General features: G+C 47.2%; 7 protein-coding genes and 3 non-coding genes across 11 annotated transcripts; 5 read left to right on the top strand and 5 right to left on the bottom strand.

Annotated features, from left to right (window-relative positions):
* Nucleotides 1-183: 183 nt before the first annotated feature.
* FVEG_15025 lies at nt 184-267 on the top strand. Its single transcript has one exon. It is a non-coding gene; the product is annotated as a tRNA-His (tRNA).
* A 547-nt stretch (nt 268-814) lies between these two features.
* On the bottom strand, nt 815-896 carry FVEG_15026. Its single transcript has one exon. It is a non-coding gene; the product is annotated as a tRNA-His (tRNA).
* Nucleotides 897-1,164: 268 nt separating this feature from the next.
* On the bottom strand, nt 1,165-1,893 carry FVEG_02320 (hypothetical protein; the record flags this gene model as incomplete). Its single annotated transcript, XM_018889556.1, has 1 exon — nt 1,165-1,893. The coding sequence occupies one exon, from the start codon at nt 1,891-1,893 to the stop codon at nt 1,165-1,167; it is 729 nt and encodes a 242-aa protein (XP_018745728.1).
* An 865-nt stretch (nt 1,894-2,758) lies between these two features.
* On the bottom strand, nt 2,759-7,636 carry FVEG_02321 (hypothetical protein; the record flags this gene model as incomplete). Its single annotated transcript, XM_018889557.1, has 1 exon — nt 2,759-7,636. One exon carries the CDS (start codon nt 7,634-7,636, stop codon nt 2,759-2,761), a length of 4,878 nt encoding a protein of 1,625 aa, XP_018745729.1.
* Nucleotides 7,637-9,318: 1,682 nt separating this feature from the next.
* On the bottom strand, nt 9,319-12,157 carry FVEG_02322 (hypothetical protein). 2 transcript variants are annotated; one of them, XM_018889559.1, is made up of 3 exons: nt 12,095-12,157; nt 11,273-11,977; nt 9,319-11,226 (listed from the first exon to the last, which is right to left on the bottom strand). In XM_018889559.1, the coding sequence occupies exons 1-3, from the start codon at nt 12,095-12,097 to the stop codon at nt 9,580-9,582; spliced, it is 2,355 nt and encodes a 784-aa protein (XP_018745731.1). In that variant the 5' UTR covers nt 12,098-12,157; the 3' UTR covers nt 9,319-9,579. The 2 variants fall into 2 exon arrangements, with proteins under 2 accessions (XP_018745731.1, XP_018745730.1); XM_018889558.1 differs by having other exon boundaries at nt 11,273-12,157.
* Nucleotides 12,158-13,127: 970 nt separating this feature from the next.
* On the top strand, nt 13,128-14,259 carry FVEG_02323 (hypothetical protein; the record flags this gene model as incomplete). The annotated part of the gene is made up of 3 exons (XM_018889560.1): nt 13,128-13,350; nt 13,397-13,727; nt 13,821-14,259. 3 exons carry the CDS (start codon nt 13,128-13,130, stop codon nt 14,257-14,259), a joined length of 993 nt encoding a protein of 330 aa, XP_018745732.1.
* Nucleotides 14,260-14,435: 176 nt separating this feature from the next.
* On the bottom strand, nt 14,436-14,507 carry FVEG_15027. Its single transcript has one exon. It is a non-coding gene; the product is annotated as a tRNA-Asp (tRNA).
* Nucleotides 14,508-16,732: 2,225 nt separating this feature from the next.
* FVEG_15028 (hypothetical protein) lies at nt 16,733-17,326 on the top strand (the record flags this gene model as incomplete). Its single annotated transcript, XM_018904121.1, has 3 exons — nt 16,733-16,859; nt 17,095-17,162; nt 17,216-17,326. The coding sequence occupies 3 exons, from the start codon at nt 16,733-16,735 to the stop codon at nt 17,324-17,326; spliced, it is 306 nt and encodes a 101-aa protein (XP_018745733.1).
* A 428-nt stretch (nt 17,327-17,754) lies between these two features.
* Nucleotides 17,755-18,276, top strand: FVEG_15029 (hypothetical protein; the record flags this gene model as incomplete). The annotated part of the gene is made up of 3 exons (XM_018904122.1): nt 17,755-17,763; nt 17,803-17,862; nt 17,893-18,276. The coding sequence occupies 3 exons, from the start codon at nt 17,755-17,757 to the stop codon at nt 18,274-18,276; spliced, it is 453 nt and encodes a 150-aa protein (XP_018745734.1).
* Nucleotides 18,277-18,525: 249 nt separating this feature from the next.
* Nucleotides 18,526-20,859, top strand: FVEG_15030 (hypothetical protein). Its single transcript, XM_018904123.1, has 3 exons — nt 18,526-19,332; nt 19,378-19,815; nt 19,869-20,859. Exons 1-3 carry the CDS (start codon nt 18,605-18,607, stop codon nt 20,713-20,715), a joined length of 2,013 nt encoding a protein of 670 aa, XP_018745735.1. The 5' UTR covers nt 18,526-18,604; the 3' UTR covers nt 20,716-20,859.
* The last annotated feature ends 1,027 nt before the right edge of the window (nt 20,860-21,886 follow it).

Here is a 21,886-nt window from a genome sequence, read left to right as displayed (position 1 = left end):
AGTTGATCCAGTAATAAAAATTCCTCTTTCGCTTTGGGAACGCATCTGTAATTGTAAATGATTTGTGCGTTGTGTGTGAGTGAGAAGCTCTGAAGCTTTTCCCAAGTTGTGCCGATAACGGAGTAGAGGTGTGTGAAGACTTAGATAAACTGCAATTTTTGACCCCATGTCAAGCACTAAAAAGCCGTCATCGTATAGGGGTCAGTACATCAGTTTGTGGCTATCAATGAAGCACTGAAAACGCAAGTTCGAGTCTTGCTGACGGCAATCTTGTATTTTTGGATGATGTATCATGTCTGACTTTTTTGTGTCAGAATGTTAGTGCTACTTGAAGTCTTCTGGCATGAGGTTGTAAATGATAAGCTGAGCTCCAGTTTTGGTTCTTCACTCCTTGAGAGTTATATATCTTGATAAGAGCAATTATTTATATCTATGTGATAAATCTGATTGTAAGACAAGCTTTAACAATGTGCTCTTCTGTGTAGCAGTCTCGAAGCAGCATGCTGTCTATCCTCTGTTGATTCTATGAGCTGAACTTGGCCGCCCTACAAGCTTAAGATTTCTCAACGGGTTGCAATTGACTTTGCTAGCGACAAAGCTAAAAGAACAGCAATAAACAAAGCGGGTTTCTTCAACGTCGAGACAAAGGCTACAAGTAAACGTTTATCAATTCACTACTACATATTCATTGTTCAGCTATCCTTTGTGATGGAGGGGTTTGGAGGGGTAATCCAACTGGTGTGCAATTGCTGCACCTCCAAAAACTTACCAAAAATGAACATTATCCGACGAAAGCTGCAAAAGATGATTACTTTGCCGTCAGCAAGACTCGAACTTGCGTTTTCAGTGCTTCCGAGAGCCACAAACTGATGTACTAACCCCTATACGATGACGGCTTTTGCTGCTGATTAAGCAGGGAATCACTTATAGATATTCATTCACCCTGTTCACTCGAGCATCGAAAGACACCACCATTTGGGATATTTACTTTGATCATTAGGACCCGATTGATTGACTTATAAAAACGAGGCCAAGTTAAATATTCTCTAGATGACCCTCTATTATCGATATTAACCTGTCCCTATCCGAAACGCCCAACTTAAAAAAATGCATGCTAAATTCAACCACCAGACAGACACCCTAAGCGGACAACCCAGGTCCTTTCTACAGATCCCAAACAACTGGTACATTCTGGATCATAAGGTCTTTGCCTACTTGGTGACAAAGCACAATGCCCTGAATGAAGGTCCAGCATGTGTTGAAGATTTCCTTCTGCTTCACGAGGTCCTTAGCCTTTTCCTCTACAAGCAGTTCTGCATCTACGATAGGTCCTTGTTGTGGGCACTCCCACTCATTAAGCACACGAGAGCAAGCTTCTCCGTGGAAATAATCGTGCCAGATTCTTCCAACAGCAGCGTTATTGCGAAGAGCACCCAACTGAGCTTGTGTCTGGACAATAAGACGGCCAATGTTGGCCAGGTTCTCAACAGCTTTGCAAAAAGGAGGCGGGACAGCCGTCAAGTGTGGAATCTTTCCAGTGAAGAGACATTTCTCCAAATTCGGAGCATATTTCCAAGTCTTTTTCTTCTCCTGCATCATGGGAAGGCTCCATAGAGAATCGAAGCTGTCGCCGTGCGTGTCACTGTGACCCCAGATATTTCGTGGTTGACGATAAGACTGGACATAGCGATGAACCTCGTAGACCTCGTTGCAATCAGCGACGTGAGGACACCAATTCATTCTGACCTTCTTCATACAGCAACCATGATCCTCGCATCGAAGGTAACTTGGCACGAAATGCTCAGGGCCACAGCTGCATGGGAGGGGAGAGGCGAACGGGTCAGTGTAGACTTTGCTACCATCGGAAATGACAGGCCGTGCATCGCAGTGCATAGTGTGAGTGATGCTTCGGTAGCACATATTGTTGATGTGGTAGTGATTTGTTGTTTTAAGAGTTAGCTGACAATTTAGTTTCTGAAACTGTTGTTAGTGTGTTGATGTGTAAATTGTGGTTGGAACTGTTGGGTTTCTGGTTATGCTGAAGCACTCGATATATATATATATATACTTGTAAGTCATAAACATGTTTGAGTGGTGTTCTGAAGCTCCTTTGTTAATAGCGTACCAGAACAAGATATCTGTAATGGTAACATTGATGTGAACAATACAGGCAGGCAAACAAGCAAGACGTTGTTGTTCTCCAAGTCCTTTGATGGTTTTCGACCTGTGCATGTTCTATGGCAGGAAAAGTGAATGTTCAGGAGCTATATCTTGAACAAATACATGATAGGAAGACTTTCACTGAACTTTGCCAAGAAAGAAAAAGAAAAAGAAAAGAAAGAAGAGAAAGCAGCCGTAGCAAAGCAGAACAAGCCCATGGAATAAAATGGTTATGTTCGCTGTCCCTCGCCAGCGAGTTGAATGCGGAACTTGACCATATGAACTGGCTGGATGACTGTCGTGGCCACCATACTGCTGATACTGAAGGTAGGTACAATAACAGGTGGAGGCAAGAAAATTTGAGACCTTTATCCTAAGTGATGAAAATACTTAGTCGATTTAGTCTAAGTTTAGGGGAGTCTTTACTGAGTCTATTGTAGCACCCTCTTCTAAAGTCTCATGTTTGCTTGCTCCCTGAGTATTGACCAGGCAGGCCCAGTTGTACAAACCGTATGGAAGCTGTACGTTCGTATCGATCGGTTCAGGGCCTCAATAAAACCTCAACGCCAAACACCGCAGCCTAATGAAAATGCACTAGTTACGATCTCCCAAACATCCAGATTTTGCGCCAAATGCTTTGCTTCTTCTCTTCTGAGTTCTCTTCCTTCACGTTGTGTTGTCCGACGATAGTCAAGAAAACCTGGTCCAGCGTTGTTGGCATGACACTGTAGTGACCCACGCCGAGTTCTACCTTGTTCTCCTCCAGCAACACTACTAGGTGTCCAATGGCACTCTGGCTCAGATCAACCTCTCGGTCGCTTGTGATCTCTTCCTCCTTACGACCAGAAGTTGCTGCGAGGACTTGGCCAGCGCGCACTGAAAAGCGGATCTGGCCATGGTATGTTTTCTCATCAACATCGGCTGAGGGTAAAGTTTGCCGAATCCAGTTTGTCATTCGGTCCATCTCCTCTTGAGTAGTACGAGGGGCGCTTTTGGCGACAAGGTGAATATGCAAGGCGTCGCCGAAGCGATGTCGAAGGTTATCTGGCGTTCCCAGAGCAAGCATCCTTCGAGCAAGAATACCAGCACGACCAGCCAATGCATCTGCTTCCTCCATGCTGTGTGTCGTGAGAAGAATTGATCTTCCAGGGACTGTCGCCTCGAGTGTTCTCCACATAACACGCTTTGAAGCAGCATCGAGACCAGATGAAGGCTCATCCAGAAGCACAACAGTGGGATTGCCCATCAGAGCGATTCCCAAACTCAGTTTTCGTTTGTTGCCCCCAGATAGAGCATGCGCCATCCGTGTAGAGAATGACTCGAGCCCTACCGCCTGCATGACAGCCCGCACGTTGTGTTCGATGTCGGTGACACCTCTGATCTTGGCGTAGAATTCGAGATGCTCTCGTACCGTCATCTGATCCATAGCATCGAACTGAGGGCAGACGCCCAGGTTAGCTCTAGCACCTGCCAGGTTCTTGTTGACGGATATATCTTCCACCAACACATCGCCTCCATTTCGGTCCGGCTTGATATCACCTCTGATGAGAGAAATAGTTGTTGATTTTCCTGCACCATTCGGACCAAGTAGAGCAAAAACTTCACCACGCTTGATACCGAAGGTGACGTTGTCAACAGCTATGTTGTCGCGGAAGCTCTTCGTCAGGTGCATAACTCGGAGACCATGCTCATGCCCCTCATTGCGAGTGACTTTCTCGCGCTCATCAATGATGTCTTCATCAACATGTTCCTCATCTGATTCGGCTTTGTCCCCTCTCCGGAAGAGACCTCGGAGTGAGGCTCCCGCTGTGCCAGTATCGAGCCAAATCAAAAGACCAAAGAAGATGAGTGATTGAAGGATGAGGTACAGAATGGGTCCACCATAGTACAAGATGCCGCTTGGGTTTTCGGTCAGGCTATTGCCATCACATGCCGTAGAAAAGAGGTTTGTAGAGATGAAAAGAGCCTTCAGTGCTGAGCCAATGGGGGCGAATGCGGATATGATAAAGTGAACAAGGCGCAAGGAGCTGTCAACCTTTGTCACGGGCGAGTAAGTCAACACCGACATGTACGCAATGATGTAGACGACAAGAATGAGAGTCTGGCTCGCCGCTGCCCATGCGTACGTTCCGAGTTGCGTCTTGGTGAAGAGGGAGACAAGGTACGCAAAGAGTGTCGAAGCTATTCCGTATAGGAACAAGACGAGGAAGACGTAACCAATGTTGAACCAGATATCGGAGACACAAGCCCATATCGCCACCACGATTGCTGTGCTGACCAGGGCAATGATTAGATCAAATAGGAGGTAGGCTATCCAGAGTGGTAACGGCCGAACACCATTGGAGTATTGTAAACCGCGGATGAACTTGCGCCGCTCATTGCTTGGGTAGAGTGCAAAAAATGCAGGATAGACTGAGAGAGCGATTGACATGTATACAATCATTTGAAGTGAACTACCCGTCGTGTCACTCACGGGTAGTTCAAAAGGAGCCCAAGACGTTGCGATAGTGACGTTGGACAATACGACATCCAGCATCTGCTGCGCGAATATAGGCACCCCGATGGCGAGATTAGCGACCCATGCAAATGTAGGACCTTGCTCATCATTGCCCAGCCAGATTCCTCCGGTGATGTTCTTTCGATCCGTCTCGATCTTGTCTTTGAATTGCTGGAAAGTGTCGACCAAGCTAAGAGCGTTCATGTCGAACCCCCTTTGGGTTTCACTTCCAGCGTTACCCTTCAACATGGGATTTATGAGGCTGAACAAGTCAGTGCTCAACTTTGATCTTGGCCCAGCTAAGAGGCGCAGTGTAATGTTGTCTCCTCCTTCCCTTTGATCGAACACGTTTAGTCTTTGAGCACCTTTGGAGTATTGCTTCCCTGGCACGCAACTTGTCGTGCTTTTGTTAATGATAAAAAGGGAAGTCAATCCGCCAGCGAAGATTGGAAGAAGAAAGGCTAGCAGATACAAAAATCGATTCCGCTTTAGAATAGTTAGGCGTTTGCGGAATAGAATCAAACTTTGTTTCAAATATCCGACTCGTTGTCCATTTGTAAGCGCCAACCCTGGATTTTCGCCTTCCTTCTCTTTGAAGGCGACCTTTTCGGATGATGGGACAGACAAGGGGTGGTTTGCGTTGCGGAACGCTTCTTCGTCTCTGATCTCCTCGGCAACCTGGAGGAAAACATCCTCGATAGTCGGGCCCGAGAAGCGATATTCTTTGATACCAGCAGCTTCAAGACTCTTAATGACAACAGCTGCGAGCTGCGAGGTGGGAGCAGTGTATGTGATAAGGTCGAAGGCATCCTTCTTTGTAACTTGATCAATGTCTGGGGTTTCTCGAATCCCAATGTCCTTGGGAACATGAACTCTGTAACCGCCGCCCATGTTGTCCTTCAAGGCCACTGAGGAGCCTTCTGCACGCAGAGTTCCCTTGGAAAGAATGGCGATATGGTCGGCAAGAAGATCAGCCTCGTCCAAAAAGTGGGTGGTCAAAATCATCGTGCGTCTACCACGCTCAGCCAGAATGATGTCCCAAAGCTTTCGTCTCGACAGTGGATCAATGCCACTGCTGACTTCGTCAACGCAACACACAGCGCTTCCTCCCGTCAACATTAGTCCCAGTTGGAGCTTGCGCTTCTGACCACCCGAAAGAGTCTTTGCAAAAGCCTTTCGCTTTTTATAGAGATCGACGGATCTGATCAGATCTTCAATCTCTTGTGTGGTAGCCCTGGCGTTGGGAGCCTTTAGGTGATTGAAGATTCTAATGTGCTCTTCCACTGTCAAGTCGTCCCAGAGCACGTTCTTTTGGGGAGCGATACCAAGGCCACCTCTGCCGTCGATTTTAATCGATCCACTCGTCAATTTGTTCATGCCTGCAATAGCATCGAGCGTGGTGCTCTTTCCACTGCCATTGGCACCCAAAAGTGCGACAATTTGCCCCTGGCCAATATCGAGATCCAGCCCGTTGACGGCGAGAACAGGCGGCTTCTTATTGGGGCCTCGGCGGAACAATCTTGAAAAGATGCTAGGTTTGTACTTCTTTGAGAATTGTCGCAATTGCACAGCATTGCTTCCAATTTGGTCCACATCGGCTTGGTTATGCAACATTTTTCGACCTGACGTTTCATTGCTATACAGAGCATGCTCGATAAACGCCCCAATCAATGGATAAGCAAATATCTGGATGATCAAGAATATCCAGATAACAATGCCTGGGAGCTTTGACGGGCTCTTAGGTGCCGCTTTCAGCAAGTCGGTCGGAATTTCCTGCTCCTCGAACCATGCCATGTTGCTGATAAAGAACACGAAGGCGCAAGGGGTGAAGAAGATCGACAGAACGGCGACAGGGACAGTACCAGGAGAAGAGATGGTTTGCGAAAGAATTCCGAGTAGGGCGACAACCAGGATGGCGGTAATACCACTCAGCTGGGCCTTTCGGAAGAAGGATGCGAACAACATGGATATAGAGGAGAACGCAAGGCCAGTGAGAACGTGGAAAACGAGGACGATACCAACGCTGGTCCTGGCGAAAACACCACCGCGAACAATAATGGAGCCAAGTATCCATGCTGGCAGGTAGATGAGAGAGAATGAAAGGTGGTGCGCAACAATCCTGGCAACCATGGCTAGCCACGGTTTTCGTACCGGCATCATAGCATCGATCAATGTGGACATGCCACTTTCGCGTTCTGTAGCAATGAAACCAGTAAGATGATATGTGATCCAGACAACGGTTCCCAGAAATGCGACACCCATCCAGCCCCTTATGACCTTTTGGAATTGTGTACGAATCTGTCTGTCACGCTCCTCAGGGGTCAAGGTGGTGTAGGGGTATTCTTGAGTGCCATTGAGGTCGTTGGTACTTGAACTATTGGCAAGGGAAATAGCTCTGTCGACGGAGTGTTGAAGCGGGATTAAATAGATCTGCTGGTCGTTCGATTTGGTGATTTCGAATTTTGTGCCTGCGCGACTAAAGTCTCCATCAGCCCGAATGGTATAGTTCCAAAGGCCCCCAGGGCCTTGATCAGGCGAAGAAAGCATGACGATAGCACCAAAGCATCTTGTCAATCCCCGCAAGTTACTAGGGCATTCTGCCCTCAAGTCCTGTTCACGTTCGATAGAGATAACCTCAAAGTTGACGTCTGCAGACTCGGCAGCATCTTGGAATTGTTGCGTCACGGTGCTGAACACCCGACCAATATTCCCTTCCGTGAAATTGTTGTTGACGAGGACCAATTTCTTACGTCCACTATTGCTTGCTTTCTTAACGGCATCGCCGAGGTCGATAAGTGGTGTTGGCTTGCCTATACCGAATTCTGCTGGAGGCACCAGGAGGTTCTTTGTAAAACTAAAGAGCGCGGCCAAGAAGATGGGCAAGATGAAGGCCATCCAGATGCATAGTGCAAGATGGCGCATTAAAAGAATACGGAAATTCTTGCCCATCAGGGTGCCGACCTGTTTGATGAAAGTCATGATGATGGTGACTGGGGATGAAACAGGACAGGAACGCGGTTTGCCCGCACCTCGATCCTAAGGGACAAGAGACTTAGGTAACTTGGCATAGGTTAATGATACCTTTTGCTGTGTGTATTTCATAAAGAATTGATTCGGAGAAGTAAAGTGATGATGGCGATGTATCCTCTGCATCGTAAGGTTGGATGAAATGGAGTTAATTAAGTTCACAGGCTAGTTCAATGACGAGGTGTCGAGGCTGATTTAAAGTAACACCTCCAGACACTAAGGTAGGTAAGCTGCACCAAGAGACAGCCCCTAAGGCCACTCCCTAAAGTGCCCGGGCCCCTACATTTGACTCCTCGGAGCCGAGACAGCCAGTCATCAGCACTGGGCAGTTTCGATCTTGAACTTGAAGCCCCCCCCCCCCCCCCCCCAGCAGTCTAAATAATTCAAGGCACAGATATCGATCAGGATCTATGGTCCTTGATTCTTCCATGATATGAAGACTGATAATACTGACTGGTTAACATTGAAGACGGAGAATCTCATCTGGGGAAACAACTGACACCCCTGGATTACTGGACGAGAATCCGTAACTAACTTTGCTCCGTTCCGTCCTGGAGTAGCATTATTGCGACGACATAAACCTACGAATACCTTGTTAGCGAGCGGCCCGCAGAATTGGGTTTGTATTTACGATATACGGAGTACGGAATACGATTTTATAAACGAGGCCCAATTGCAACATTTTCTCTTTCCCCTCCCTTGTTTTATGTATATCCTGCAGCAACATCAGCATCAGCAATCATCCAGCATTGTCCATTTACTATCCACTCATCTCGGCTGTGCTGTTCGACACGCGGCCCACCTGTCATGCCATGGATCGATGCTGCGATATTTGAATCTATGATTCTTCCTTTTCCTCGACACGCAACGAACTAGATCCAGATAGGCAACCGATTCAGAGCAATACGCGAGGACCATGAAAATGATAAGACAAATATTCATCCAATGAGAATCTGCTCGCATGAAGGAATTGGTTCCGTTGACAATGAAACGAAGCTCGCGTCGGGAGTTCGGGTCAAAAATCACGCCGATTATACAAGTCGACGCTGTCAGCCGAGAATGCCAACCCTTGTAGCGTCGCGTTCTGCACTTGGCAAATATCTAAACCTCGGTGCCCGATTATAGTGATTTAGGGGTCCCAGAAAAGGGATGCGTCTCTTAGGGTAGGAAAGAAATCAAGACCCTGATCCTAAATAATAAAAGACATGAGTAATCTAGTACAAGTTTACGATACCTTTTGTCGACCTTGTTTTGACACTCTATATCGAAGTCTGATGTTTTCCTTGTTCCCCGGGGCCTCTTCCGACTTGGTGTGACAGCGTTGGCGATGTTAATCCTCAAACATGATGTACAGGCTTCAGAGCCTCAGAATGACCATCTTGTAAGCACCAAGGCATGTTGATATCATCTTGTCCTAGGCTGTGTTGCTTTCCTCTAGAAGACAAAACACCGATGCCAACCCTTCCAAAGAGCAGGAAGATACTTGTTGTAGTCGAACAAAGAGTCTTGGAGCGTAGGCTCTGTTCTTGAATGAGCTTGGTGATGAGGTCCTCCACGCTTCACTCTTGCCGGTCTTCTAGACACCTAACTTAGTAGATGCTGAACATGTTGAGAAAAGTGCCAAGGTACATGTGTCACAAATAACCACAGAACTTGGAAGCTGTACAGCCTCATTTTCGTAATACTACATCACCTGGAACATATCATAGTCTCCGCGTCCGCCTCCGTTTCTCGGCGCGGGTACTCAAAATCGTACCGATGGAATGCCGGTTGCCGCCGTATATGAGACCCCGTACTGATTGCAACGATCCTTCAATATACAAGCCAACGCGCGTCGCCAACACTGCCCTGTTGCGGAAAATGACATTGATGTGCCTTTATTCTTCACTCTAACACTATTCCACCAAAAACCCTCCGCCCATATCGTCATCATCTGCCATGTCAAACTCTTCAGTAACATCGCTCGGCGCATCCTCAATCTCTTGGTCCAGCTGTGCCTCTTTAGCCGCTTTATCATCCGCTGCCTTTCTTTCATCTGCGTCCACACCGCTCCAAATCTGTTCTCTAATACGTAACGCCATCATGAACTTCCTCCAAGCCTTGAGTGTGCGGTGCCGTCTTCGCTCATCCTCTACCTCTTGCTCGAGATCACCCAGACTATCAATTATAGTTCGCACAGCTTCTTCATACTCTTTTGCGACCACTATGCCAGTTAACACGGCTGTGCCATGTCGTCCCTTGAACGAGAAGCCGGTGAGAGCGGGTGCGTAGTCAACTCCGGCCATAAACGCTGCTCGCGCTGCATGCTCGTGGATAATGTGAGCGCCTCCTTTGGGAATCATGCTTGGTACATAAACATCGATATTTCCAAACTTGTTCTTCGGTACCATGCCATTCCGCACTGGGGGTGGTTCATAGAGTTCTGTCTGGTCCTCGGTGTAGATAGGTGTCCCGGCATCTCCTTGGGCATCCTCATCTTGGTCATCATCCAGAAGGTTCTTTGGTTTCGCTTTTTTAGGTAGCCATTTGACAGGTATTTCCAGTGGCTTAACTTCCCGCCCCAGACGATACCATTTATCTGCACTTCTCGCAATCCGGACATCTTTCCGCCGGTAGATCTTCTCCAGCGGTGCTTTACTACCTGCAGCAACTGTTCCGGAAGGTGTAGCCCCAGGAACAAGAACCTCATGTCGTCGAAGATGTCGTTCAAGCGCAAAGACTGGATGGTCTTTAAAGTCCTGTACATTCCTTGGCATAGGCTCTCTCGCCTCGATACCTACGAGTTCGTTATCCTCAATTTGATCGAGATCTGTCCGCCGCCGGCGGCCGTAAAGCTTCATGACCCGTCTCCACCAAACATCCCCGCCTTCGCAAGCAGTGTCGATTCTCGATCTTCGGGTCTTTGCTGTATAAGCCTTCGCATACCTCCTTGTTACGTCTCTTGCAGTCCCATCCTCATCAAATGCTACCACGTAGGAAAGGAAATTCTCCTTATCAGTAATGGGTGGCTCCAAGGCTTTAGGCTTCCAAAAAGTATGAGTAACCACAGCATCTACCGGTTGCCACTTCTGATGTCCAACATCAAGGATCTCGACCCAGTACACAGGATATGAGGATTCTTTTATTCGTTTGCGAATTTCAAACGTTGGCTGAGGTTTCGGGGGAGATATCGCTGGTGTAAAGTTATATGATGTTGCATTTGGATGCCCCAACCTTCGACGTGCTGAAGAACTGCCAGAAGGTGTACCATATCCAGCACTGGCCATCTCTTGGTACTTGGCCATCGTAGCCCGTACTTGTGCATTTTTCTCTTCTATTGTCGAGCGCTTTTTCGGCTTTTGCTTCGGTTTCGGCATTGATGGGGCTCCAGATGTACATGCCAGAGGTTGTAGAGAGCACACCAAACGTGCCTGTACGCCAACACTTCGTAGAAGGGCGCAATACAGCTGTGCTCCAACATCTCTAGATCCTTGTAGCTTTCTTGCTGCTTCTCGGAAATCGTCACGATCTAAGCAGCTTTCCATATCATCTGGCGGTTCATACTGTGAATCTGTCAGTCGAGACCTCTCGATCGTGCGCTGGACTTACATCTTTCAGTTGTTCTGGGTCTTCCGCCCACAGAGCACGCCTTAGACCCCTTTCGGTAACCTCATACTTCGTCTTCCACACACCCTCTGCCTGCTTGAGGCCAGTCTTCAGACTCTCGGTTCTTCCAAATTGTGGAAGGTGTGCGCCAGGGGTGAGGTAGTTGACTGTCTTGTCCGTTAAATGCGGTCGCAGATAGTCTTGTACTTTGCCATCATTACACCAATGATTGCGACGTGCAGCGTGTGACAGCAGACACAGAAGATGTGTTTTGTGTATATCCATCCGTATCTTGCGTTCCTCTCTGCTGATTGGTCTGCGCCTCTCGGCAGCCTTCTTTACTTGAGCTGTAGATGATTGATGCGCTGTCAGATTGAGCTCTAACGACTTTGGCTCTTCGGGTTTGCCTAAATCTTGGAGAGGTGCTGTGAAGTCCACATCCTCGAACATGATGTCCTCATCATAATCATCATCGTCGGATTCTAGTTCCATAGTCTGCATCGTTGGCTGGGGCAAGGCAACATCTTCAAACTCAATGTCCTCGTCTTCATCGTCATCGTCTTCTTCCTTGTCCGTGACTTGCGCTGGAGGTTCTTTGCCTGGTTCTTGTTGCCTTGACGCTGCTTCTGATGTCTTTCCTGGTTCCGATATTACTCTGCTTGGCCCAGCACGACGTCGCTTCAAGGGTCGTTCTGGTGATGACCGATCCTGTGAATTCACACCAGCTTCAGCGAGCATATCCTGGTAGATCTCTCCGCCAGTTGGCACTGAAGCTGCAGCTCCCCTCCGAGCGCTAGCCCTTGCCACAGGACGTTTGCGACCTACCATTTTGGTGTCATGATGCAAATTGACCCTAAGGTGACGACTTGTGAGCGCGCAACTTGACGCAAACTTGGTGTGAGTGATTGCCCGGTTGCGTCATACGGTTAGCACAAAAAGTCGCGAGGTCACGTGCGTGTCACCACTTGTCCCTGAGCAGAAAACTTCAGACCTTACTCAATATGGGTGTCAAAATGAGCTCAGCAAATGTATTCTGAACTAAGGCCAAGTTAACCACATTGCTTTTGTCACTTAGGATCGAGGACCCCGAATTTTCTTTTCTCCCAGCTTATATAACGACTCTGGAGCATCTCTCGCGGCGTATTAGTCGAGGAAGTTTCTGATCGACTCGATTAACATTCAAACAAATCAGCTATCTTTCGGTATAGCATATCAGTCTCGTGTTTCCATGTTCTGTATCATGCTGCAAGTAATCGAGGCCCAAGCATACAGTCAGTCCCCTCCATATGAGTGCTTGAGGCCCCGCTTGGCAGAACATCAAGCGATAAGATTTAAGATCAGTAATTCCAGTGCCCTCAAAACGGAAACGGCTCAATTCAAAATATTTTCTATTTACTAAGACCTCCGATTCGCATATTACCATGCGTTGTGCTAGAGGCTTGATGAAACTTGTTAGCCATTGACGAAGTCTCGGGTGATCAGTAATCGTCCTTAATGCCCTGACTTCTCCAGTGAACCCAACAATTAGTGTACTTACACATCATGAAGCGTTCCCGGGATTCTCATCCTATTCCACCAACAATTTTTTGTGCACGCTGCTTCAAGGCCGAAGCGCCAATGGTGACGTAAAAGATGCTTGTGTCCATTCAACTTTCAATCGGCATTCTTACGGCCAGGTCCGGATGTCCTGTAAGCTTGTTGTAGCCTCACGAGCTAAGAGTATCGATATTTGTCAGTACCTATACATTGTAAGAGGGACATAAAAAGGGGCAGGATGGTCTTTCATGAGATCGTCAAAAACCATGAGAATAATCTCAGCACTCTTCAACTATATATCTATATTCATTCTTGATTAATCATGTCCAGCAAACCAATTGTCCTGGTGACCGGTGCGAATGGCTATATTGCCGGGCCCGTCATCGAAGCTTTTCTCAAGGCAGGCTATGCTGTTCGTGGAACTGTTCGCTCAAAGTCTTCAGCAGATCCCCTAGTCAGGGCTCTGTCTTCATATGACGAAGATCTTCAAATTGTCGTAGTCCCAGACATTGTCGCGCCAGGTGCCTTCGATTCTGCGGTCAAGGGTAAGTGTCTCTTCTCTCTACGAGGACTTGAGTCTCACAATATCAGGTGTTCATGCTATTGCACATCTTGCTGCTGGAGTGAGTCTCAGCTTTACGGACCCCGAACCTGTCCTTGAAGTTGCTATTCAAGGGACGCTGGGTGTTCTCGAGTCTGCCATCACCGAGTCATCCGTCAAATCGGTTGTGCTTATGTCCTCTATTGCCTCTATCACGAACGGCAGCAAAGAAGCACCTGCTAGGTTTACAGAAGCAGATTGGAATGATGAAGCTTTGGCAGCTGTTAAGAAGCTCGGAAAAGAGTCACCCAGCCTTTTGATCTATGCTGCGAGTAAGGTGGCAAGTGAGAGAGCTTTTGGAAAGTTCCGCGACGAAAAAAAGTCCCTCTTTCACTATGACTGCTCTCAATCCAGTGTAAGTTATCCCCGGAGACACTGCCCATTCATCAAGCAAATCTAACGATGTCGCCGAAGTTTTGTTATGGGACCACAACCCGGCCTTGAGTCCATCTCCAAGATCGGCGGAACAACTGCCTTCATCTGGCAGATACTTTCGGGTCAAGAGATCCCCAAGCCATTGACACCAAATCCTGGCTATGTTGACGTTCGTGATATTGCACGAGTTGCTGTCTTCAGCGTCGACCACCCCGACAAGGCAAACGGGGAGCGATTCCTGTTGGCTTCAGGACTTGTTCCTCCCCAGGCTGCTGCAGATGTTCTTCGTAAAGTATATCCGGAGAGACAAGACATTATCAAGGCTGGAACTCCTGGGCAGGGATACTTTCCCGGCTACAAGTTTCCTGAGGAAAGAGTTCTTGATGCATCGAAGGCAGTCAAAGTGACAGGACAAGACTTTTACAGTGTCGAGCAGACAATTACTGACACGGCCAAATCTCTTGAGAAGTTTTTATAGAGCTTATATATCAAGACTTCCCTTTAGTAACAAAAACAATAGAGTTAGTATTCTCTAGCAGCTGTTTCACTCTCCGGAGCCACGCACCCGGCGACTGCAGTAACCCCTAACTTCAACAACGTTCCACTTGTTCATCAAGCAAAAAGGAAGGACCTGCGTATCGCAGATGGCTGGATCTCTCCCGCCGGGAATTGAACCCGGGTCTCAAGCGTGACAAGCTTGCATACTGACCACTATACTACGGAAGAATTCCGGGCGTTGTCGCCCAGTGTAGAGAGGGGGTGTTGTGATTAGTAGCACCCAATGGTTGTATATATAGTCTAAGCAAAGGAATGTGGTTGCTTGAGATATTGGAGGCGGCCTTATTCCGCGCGTTCGTGCAATAGATTCTCTACTGTTCACAGTGGCAACTCAAGGGCTTTATACATTGGTCCCAAAACAATGATCAGCAGGCTGTAATTCCCCCGAGACTAACGCTCTGGGTGGTTCCGAAGGCTGATATGGTCTAGCTTGAGATGCTATGGATAATGGTAGGATGAGATAATGAGGTCCAGGGCCAGTTGCCACTACCAAGATTATCAAAGGGCACAATCTAGAGTCCTACCCGACGGCTTTGCAGGGTTTCACGGTAGTAATCACGCTATAAAACCACTGCTCAGTCCATTTCCCTGGCTTGTCCTTTCTGAGCCTCTCTTTGACCGAGTGGTCCTCGCAACGAGCTGGTGATGTTTGGTGTTCAATAATTTGAACTCAGTCTACCCCTGATTGTAAATTAGGAGTACCTACGTATTGCGAAACCCTTCTGCAAGGGGACTTTACTCTGATATCTCATCCCATAGAGCCCGCTCTCCCGCTGAGTATCGTCCGACGATATCTGGGGAATGAGGTCGATCATGTTGCGACTATGGGGCGTGTGATGTTCCCACATCTGACTGGATATGACTGATCTGACAACCAGTAACAATGTTATAGAAATTCAATCACTTTCGTCGATCTTAGAAGCGAGTTATTGCTTGATTAGTACGCGAAGCTTGACTTCTCTAGGAATGCTTACATGCTCTGAGGATCACTGTGCTTGTGAACAGATTCGACATGAAAACGAGTTACACTAGTTAATAAGGAATCTTCTTCAACTTATGATAAAGCAGCTCATCAAACAACAAGTGTAATGCCTTGACTCAAGAACATGACTACCGTGGAAGCTGACCGGGCCTGCAGAAAACGACGTCAGGAAGATCCCGGGGATTCACTTGGCTTGGAAGGCAGCCATTTTATACTCTAATGCCAAGAATGTGCATCAAACCCAGATTTGGCGACTTACTGGCCTGTTACAGCCCTGTATATTCGTGTTGCAGCTAGACACGTAGGTACGCTGGTTCCTGGTGATAGGCGTGGCTTGTCTCCAAGCCGTCAAGACTCAGCAACCTTGTCTTCAGCTATATCTACACTGGGATCAGCCCACCCTCTCAGTGCTCCCCTAAGTTTGCTTTGTGATAAAAAAGCATCAAATTCGTCGATAGAATTCAACGTTGTGTTCATTAGGTATTGTGATCTTGTGTTAAAGTTTCATACCTATAACAGAAATGACAGGTGCCCATTGTCAGTCGCTGAGCCTGGCGCCTGACTCGCAGGTAGAACGCGTACCGGAAGAATGGCTTCGCCAGACTAGAAGATTTCGGGTCTCCCCATCAATGTGTCACTATACAACCCAATTGAAGCATGGGGGACGACCAACACCACAAGAGACATTCTGGGGATGCTTGTATTGGTACCAAAACCAACGGGCTCTTGTGGCTGAAACTTAAACAACCACCACCATAACGGCGTCTTCTTTTGGATATTGACTAACAGGCGCATCATCCTCGTCTTTGCGACCGTGTACTATTTTGGTCTCCTTACCAGTGCCAGATACCATACCGCTTATTAGTTGCTGCTATGAACGGCCCCTTGTCCCCCCAGGCATTTCCCATTGGCGGTTTATGTAGATAGCTGCCCCTTAGGTCAGATCATTGTATAGATAAATTGGCGCGATACCATGCTCTTTAGTGATATAAGTTGACTCTGAAGTCTTTAGCATCAAAACGGAGACGGAAAGGCTGATTGAGTTGCGACTTATATGGCCTTGTTCCCCGGTGTTCTGTCACTACATTCTATCAGAAATCACAAGACGTGAGAGGACGAAGCTTAGCGACTTGTTTACCACTACTGTTATTCCAACCAGCACAGCTGTCTGCCATTCTCTCACAGGAGCTTGTGTCCAGCTCCTCGCTCATTTGGACGGATTTGGTGCAGCGTTGGCAATGTGAAAGGTATTCATATTTCTGAAGAACAGCTTTGAGCTTCGAGGAACAGACATTTCATCCTGTAACCTTCTGCCAAATGCCACTGCCATCAAGAGGACTCATAATTATAACTAGAGAGAACCGCAGATTTGACAAAAAGAAGGAACTAAAAGACTCATAGCAATACCGTCATGGCGGGAGATGACTTGCCAGGAGCACTGCTCGCATCATCGATAGCAGTCATTTCTCTTACTTCTGCGTTTATTGGTACTCGCCTATGGATCAGATCCAGCCTGAAGACGATTGGTACAGATGACTGTAAGGCCGGAGTATTTCGAAGAACTCAGCAACGACAGGACTGATAGTGTAGCAGACTTGATTACTGCGGCATGAGTAATATTTCTCAGATTATGAGATCATGTCTCACGTATTTTTGCACCACTAACACGGGATTGGTAGGCATTCTTGACAGGACTCTGTATATGCACAATACTCTGTAATTTTCACGCAGTCCAACTTAATATGACGGAGGAAAAGTACTGACACGAAATAGCTGTGAAAGTGGGATTCGGGAAGCATATGAAAGTATTGTCGAACCAAGATCTTGAGAAATTCCTCAGAGTCAGTGATTGGTTCGCCACAATCTGGATCCTTCTGCTAACCACTGTGCATAGTATACGACAGGATGGTCCGCGACCTTTAGCCTTGGTATCGGCTGTGCCAAATCGTCATTCGCCGTACTTTATCTTCGAATCAACCCTCAGCCTGGTTCTTCGGATCCTTAACAAATGCCTTCTTGTCTTCCTAGTAATGCACGCTATAGAAGAAGCGCTCATTGTTATCTTCCAATGTCGACCTGTCATGTCAGCTTATGTAGTAGTACCGTGCCCAGCACATGGATGGTGTCTTGATCTTCGTGTTCTATGGTGGTGCACAGTAAGTTACAAAAGAAACCTGTGCGAGAGCTTGGTATATTGACGAATCCTCAACAGTTTGTATTTAATATGGGTACTCACTTGTTCCTCTTTGTCCAACCTATTCCTGCGATGCGGAGGTTGCATCTTCCTGTGGCACAGAGGCTGGGCTTGATTGCCGTATTATCCCTTGGTTTATTGCAGGTTGTCACTCTCTGCTGTTACAGCCTTAACTTGCCACGAAAGGGTTTGCGTCACTTGGATTATTCACATCATTTTTGTCACGCGAATTGGACCCGATGCTACCTGTAAGTCATGTGAAACAACTTCTTCACCGCTTCTAACAGTGTCTAGATGAGTTCGCCGAGCCCATGATATGGTCTCAAGTTGAATTGGCCTCTCTCATCGTATGTTCCACAATCTAATGCCTTTGCCAGGTCATTCAAAAGGTCCCCTGGCTCAACCATGCCTTGGGACTCTCGAGTAACCGAAGAAGTTCGAACAACTACTACAGATGGAGGAGTTCCAAGAAGACAGGAGGATCTATCCCGCTCAAAAGCTACAGGCAGAACCATAAGTATGGCTACCTACCGAGCAAGTCAAAAGGCAACGCCGCATATGGATTGACAAGTCAAGCTATTGGCGGCGCACATACCAAGAATGAGAGCACGGAGGATATCTTCCCACACAAAATCGACGGCAATAGTGCTATTTTGGTTACTCATGAGATGACTCGAGATGTCGAATCACATAATTCCTCGGCCGAACCTTCAATATCACATGTCTATGACTGCGAAAAAGAGCATAGTAGGGGAACATGAAAAAGGGACCTGGCTATCAATAGGTACTTATCACATGATTGATGTTGGTAGGTGGTAGTTTCGACATTTTGGATTTATACAAGTAGATATTCATTACAATATAAACAACAGTACTTCCATTGATTCGTTATACATTCGTTGTTTTTCTTAGAGTCAACTTGACCTACCTATACTAACACTGGCATATGCACTGCCCGCGGAATGTGCCGCTAGTTTCCCGCGGGGAAGTTGATTCTTCTTATCAACACCAGCTTCAGCACACTCCGCGGAAAGTATTCTACATTCAACCACAGCGAGACATCATCCATTCTGGCTACCAGATACCAAAATGGAACAGGGAGCTTCTAATGAACGGCCGTACAGGTCTCATCTTCGGCCGGCCTGTATTCCATGCCGAAAACGCAAGTCTCGCTGCCAGTCCGAGGCATCTTCTAGCTGTTGTCTCATGTGCCGGGCACACCGCACGGATTGCATCTTTCCCACGGAGTCTCGCTCAAGTTCTCAAACTCCTCGGCGTCGGAGACAAGCAAGGCTGTCGACAGCTAGAAATTCCCGTCAGATCAGCCTGGCACCTGGCCCCCCAGCGGTATCCATCTCAGACAATTCTACTATCGGGCAGCCAGTGCCTGTTGTAGAATCAGCCTTGATTTCAGCGTCTAACAATGCGTCGGGAAACACCACCTCTCATGAGAACCAAGCGTCGCACGTCTCTCCCACTGCGCCAAGAAGCACGGAATGGGCCCAGCAAAACGCTCAATCGGAGGAGTCACCTTTGGCATTGGGCTCAAATGACGAGCAACCGCATAATCTTCACATAGTTGGGCCAGCAGTCACTTCCGATAGCCAGGTTTTGTCGGATTACCTATCTTCCATGCCCAGTGCCTCAAGAGGTTCACGGATCATCAGGCCAGCCATAGGCAATAGGTCTCGACCTGTGCTGTTTACTGCTGTACAGAAACGACCAGTTGGGTTGGATTCAAACCTCACTTTCGCAGAGGAAAGGTTGCAGCTTATAGAGAAGATATTGGAGCCTTTTACCAGCGATCTTGTTGACGTGTAAGTCTTTGACAGATTGGTACCACGATTACTAACATCGCTCAGTTATTTTCACAAGGCCAATTCTTGCTTTCCTCTTCTTGATGAAGCACATTTCCGTAAGCAATATAGAGAGAACAAATCTGCCATATCTCCGGCGCTTCTCAGTGGCCTGTATGCCCACTCGATAACCTTCTGGAATAGCTCTCCGATTCTTTCCCGTCATCGACGTCCCGACGGGCGCTTCATATGGAATCTTGCGACTGAGGCAGCTTATTCCCAGATACATAGATCTCCTGGAATATCCACCATAGAAGCCTTGATTCTGAATATCGGTGGTCGCGAAGTCACTGCCCTGATAGGAAATGGCGTCTTGTTGGCGTCTTCCGTCTCTATGGCACATTCACTGGGTCTCAACCATAGTCCAATATCCTGGGAAATACCGCAGTCTGAGAAGAACCTAAGAATGAAGATATGGTGGGCTCTGTTGATCCACGATAAATGGTACGTAAATGCCATGCGCAAACCCCCCTTTAGCAGCTCTAAGGTGTAGCCAGGCTGAGTCTTTCACATGGAACCCCGCCGCTTATCTCTCCGACTCTAAACGATGTGCCCCAGCCTCTCGTCGAACACCTTTGTGGAGAGGGAAATTCTTCAGAGCAGGTTCTCAATGCTTCAGTGTATATTGCCCTTGTTGGCTTGACCGAGGTTCTGGACTTACACCTGAGACATGTCCATCAATTCAGCCTTTCAGATGAATCCACAGATACGACACATCTAGAGTTAGCTCTGAATAATTGGATAGAGACTCTAAGTGACGAGATCCGACGGGTCGTCATTCGTGGAAACAACCTAACAATTCCTGGTACTGCCAACCTTCGGCTGTCATATCTGACAGTCAGACTCTTATTGCAGAGAATCGAACTTGAAGCTGAGAAGCGAGTGCGTGATACAGAGGATAGCCGCCTACTGAACCGTTATATGCAAGCCCGGAGAACTGCAGAGGACATTCTCATCTTGACTCAGGAATTGCAGCCCGAACATTTGGCTGATTGCTGGTTGCCAAGCAGCGCTTTTGCATTTTCGACAACCGTTAGCTTCCTTCTCCGATGCGCGCTGGAGACAGAAAACTCAACAGCCGGATTGGTTCAGAGCAGCTCATTAAAGATAGCCTCGGACTTATTGTCGTCTCTTCGTGAACACAAAGAGAAGAATGCTTGGGATTTGGGTGACATATGTTTGGCCCAACATGCGGATGTTGTTGAGAAGCTACGTGCCATGACTCCGCCTGAAGACTCGAGTGCTGAAGAGGTTTTGGACTTTTCTAGCTTTGCAATGGCGGAGTCTTCTTACCTCGACCAGCTTTTCCCAAGTTTATGGGATCCTCTGCAGAATGTGTGGTGAACACCGCAATTCTTTCCCGCAGGAAAACTTGACGGGTTTCCATACTGGCCAAACCACATAAGCAAGCCTGTACTCATACTTACGGCTACTTAGTAAACCTAGTGGTACTATTCCTTGAGTTTATAGGAAGGACACTGGGCTTAGAATTGTGCATCGTCACTGCATGCGAATGCATAGGTCGCAACTTAGGATGAAGAACAGTGCCAATATTCAACTAATGGGCCCTTCACTTCTTGTTTGTTTCACAAAAGGCTTAAAAATTGATGTTTAACGACTTCAAACATTAATGCATATGCTGCTGCTATTAATCCATATGAAGATAGACGACGTGGCGCTTGAAAAATACAACCCCTGAATATCGTTAATAGAACTAGACAATTGGAAAACAACACACCAGGAATAGAGCTCGTCATCATATACAAGAGTAATTAACGCCATTCAGGAAATATCAGCTCCCTACTTCTATCAAAACCTCCTCTCAGACAGTTCTGTTGGGATTATACAGCGACGGTAAAACTCGATACAAAGAGAAGGGCTGTAGTATACAGCTAGTGCAATGGAAATCGCATTATATCCGAAGGTTCACTCAAAGCATTCAACATCAAATAGCGGGAGATTCATCGAAAAGCTATTTCAAGTAGGTGGATGTGTATGGTTAGAACACGAAATGAGATTAGCAACTCAATGACTGTGTCTATAGTGAGCGAAACAATAGCAAGGACTTTATAAACGGGCAGTGTCTCTCTTTTCTCTCTGACAGAATGCCTCGGACATGACACCTTCTAGAAGTGTACGAATGGTCCAGAATACTGGCGGATGAATTCATACCCCTGAATTGAATGATCGAGCTTTCACCTCAAAACTCCACGACTCATCTGAGCCTGAAACATCCATGGGATCAGCCCGTAAAAAAAACTATGAGTAATAGCTGTGTCTTGGCTTGGACGTAAGCATGCATTAGACCATCTCCTTGGGACTGATATTTCCTTTGAAACACTTACGGTTGGGATGCACAAACTTTGCCAACGAGCAATCCCAGTTCCAATACGCTTCGTAGATACTCGCCTCGCCTCTAGCAACTCTTGCTGCGAAAGAGTCGTCATCGTAATCTGGAAAAGGATCATAATGTGTAAGCTCTTAAATCTTTCTGTTCGCAACCGCGATGGGAACG

Source organism: Fusarium verticillioides, chromosome 6 (genome assembly GCF_000149555.1).
Source record: "Fusarium verticillioides 7600 chromosome 6, whole genome shotgun sequence".
NCBI classification, from domain to species: Eukaryota; Fungi; Ascomycota; class Sordariomycetes; order Hypocreales; family Nectriaceae; genus Fusarium; species Fusarium verticillioides.
Note: the sequence above shows the minus strand (reverse complement) of the source record. Positions and strands in the feature narration are given on the sequence as shown.

What these genes read in the sequence shown, in the direction of transcription:
- FVEG_02322 (XM_018889558.1), bottom strand. Translation starts at nt 12,097, where the DNA reads ATGGTAGGTCGCAAACGTCCTGTGGCAAGGGCTAGCGCTCGGAGGGGA. An exon ending in ACCCAGAACAACTGAAAGAT is followed by an intron (nt 11,227 to 11,272) that starts GTAAGTCCAGCG and finishes ACAGATTCACAG; the next exon opens with TATGAACCGCCAGATGATAT.
- FVEG_15030 (XM_018904123.1), top strand. Translation starts at nt 18,605, where the DNA reads ATGGAACAGGGAGCTTCTAATGAACGGCCGTACAGGTCTCATCTTCGG. An exon ending in ACCAGCGATCTTGTTGACGT is followed by an intron (nt 19,333 to 19,377) that starts GTAAGTCTTTGA and finishes AACATCGCTCAG; the next exon opens with TTATTTTCACAAGGCCAATT. An exon ending in CTGTTGATCCACGATAAATG is followed by an intron (nt 19,816 to 19,868) that starts GTACGTAAATGC and finishes AGGTGTAGCCAG; the next exon opens with GCTGAGTCTTTCACATGGAA.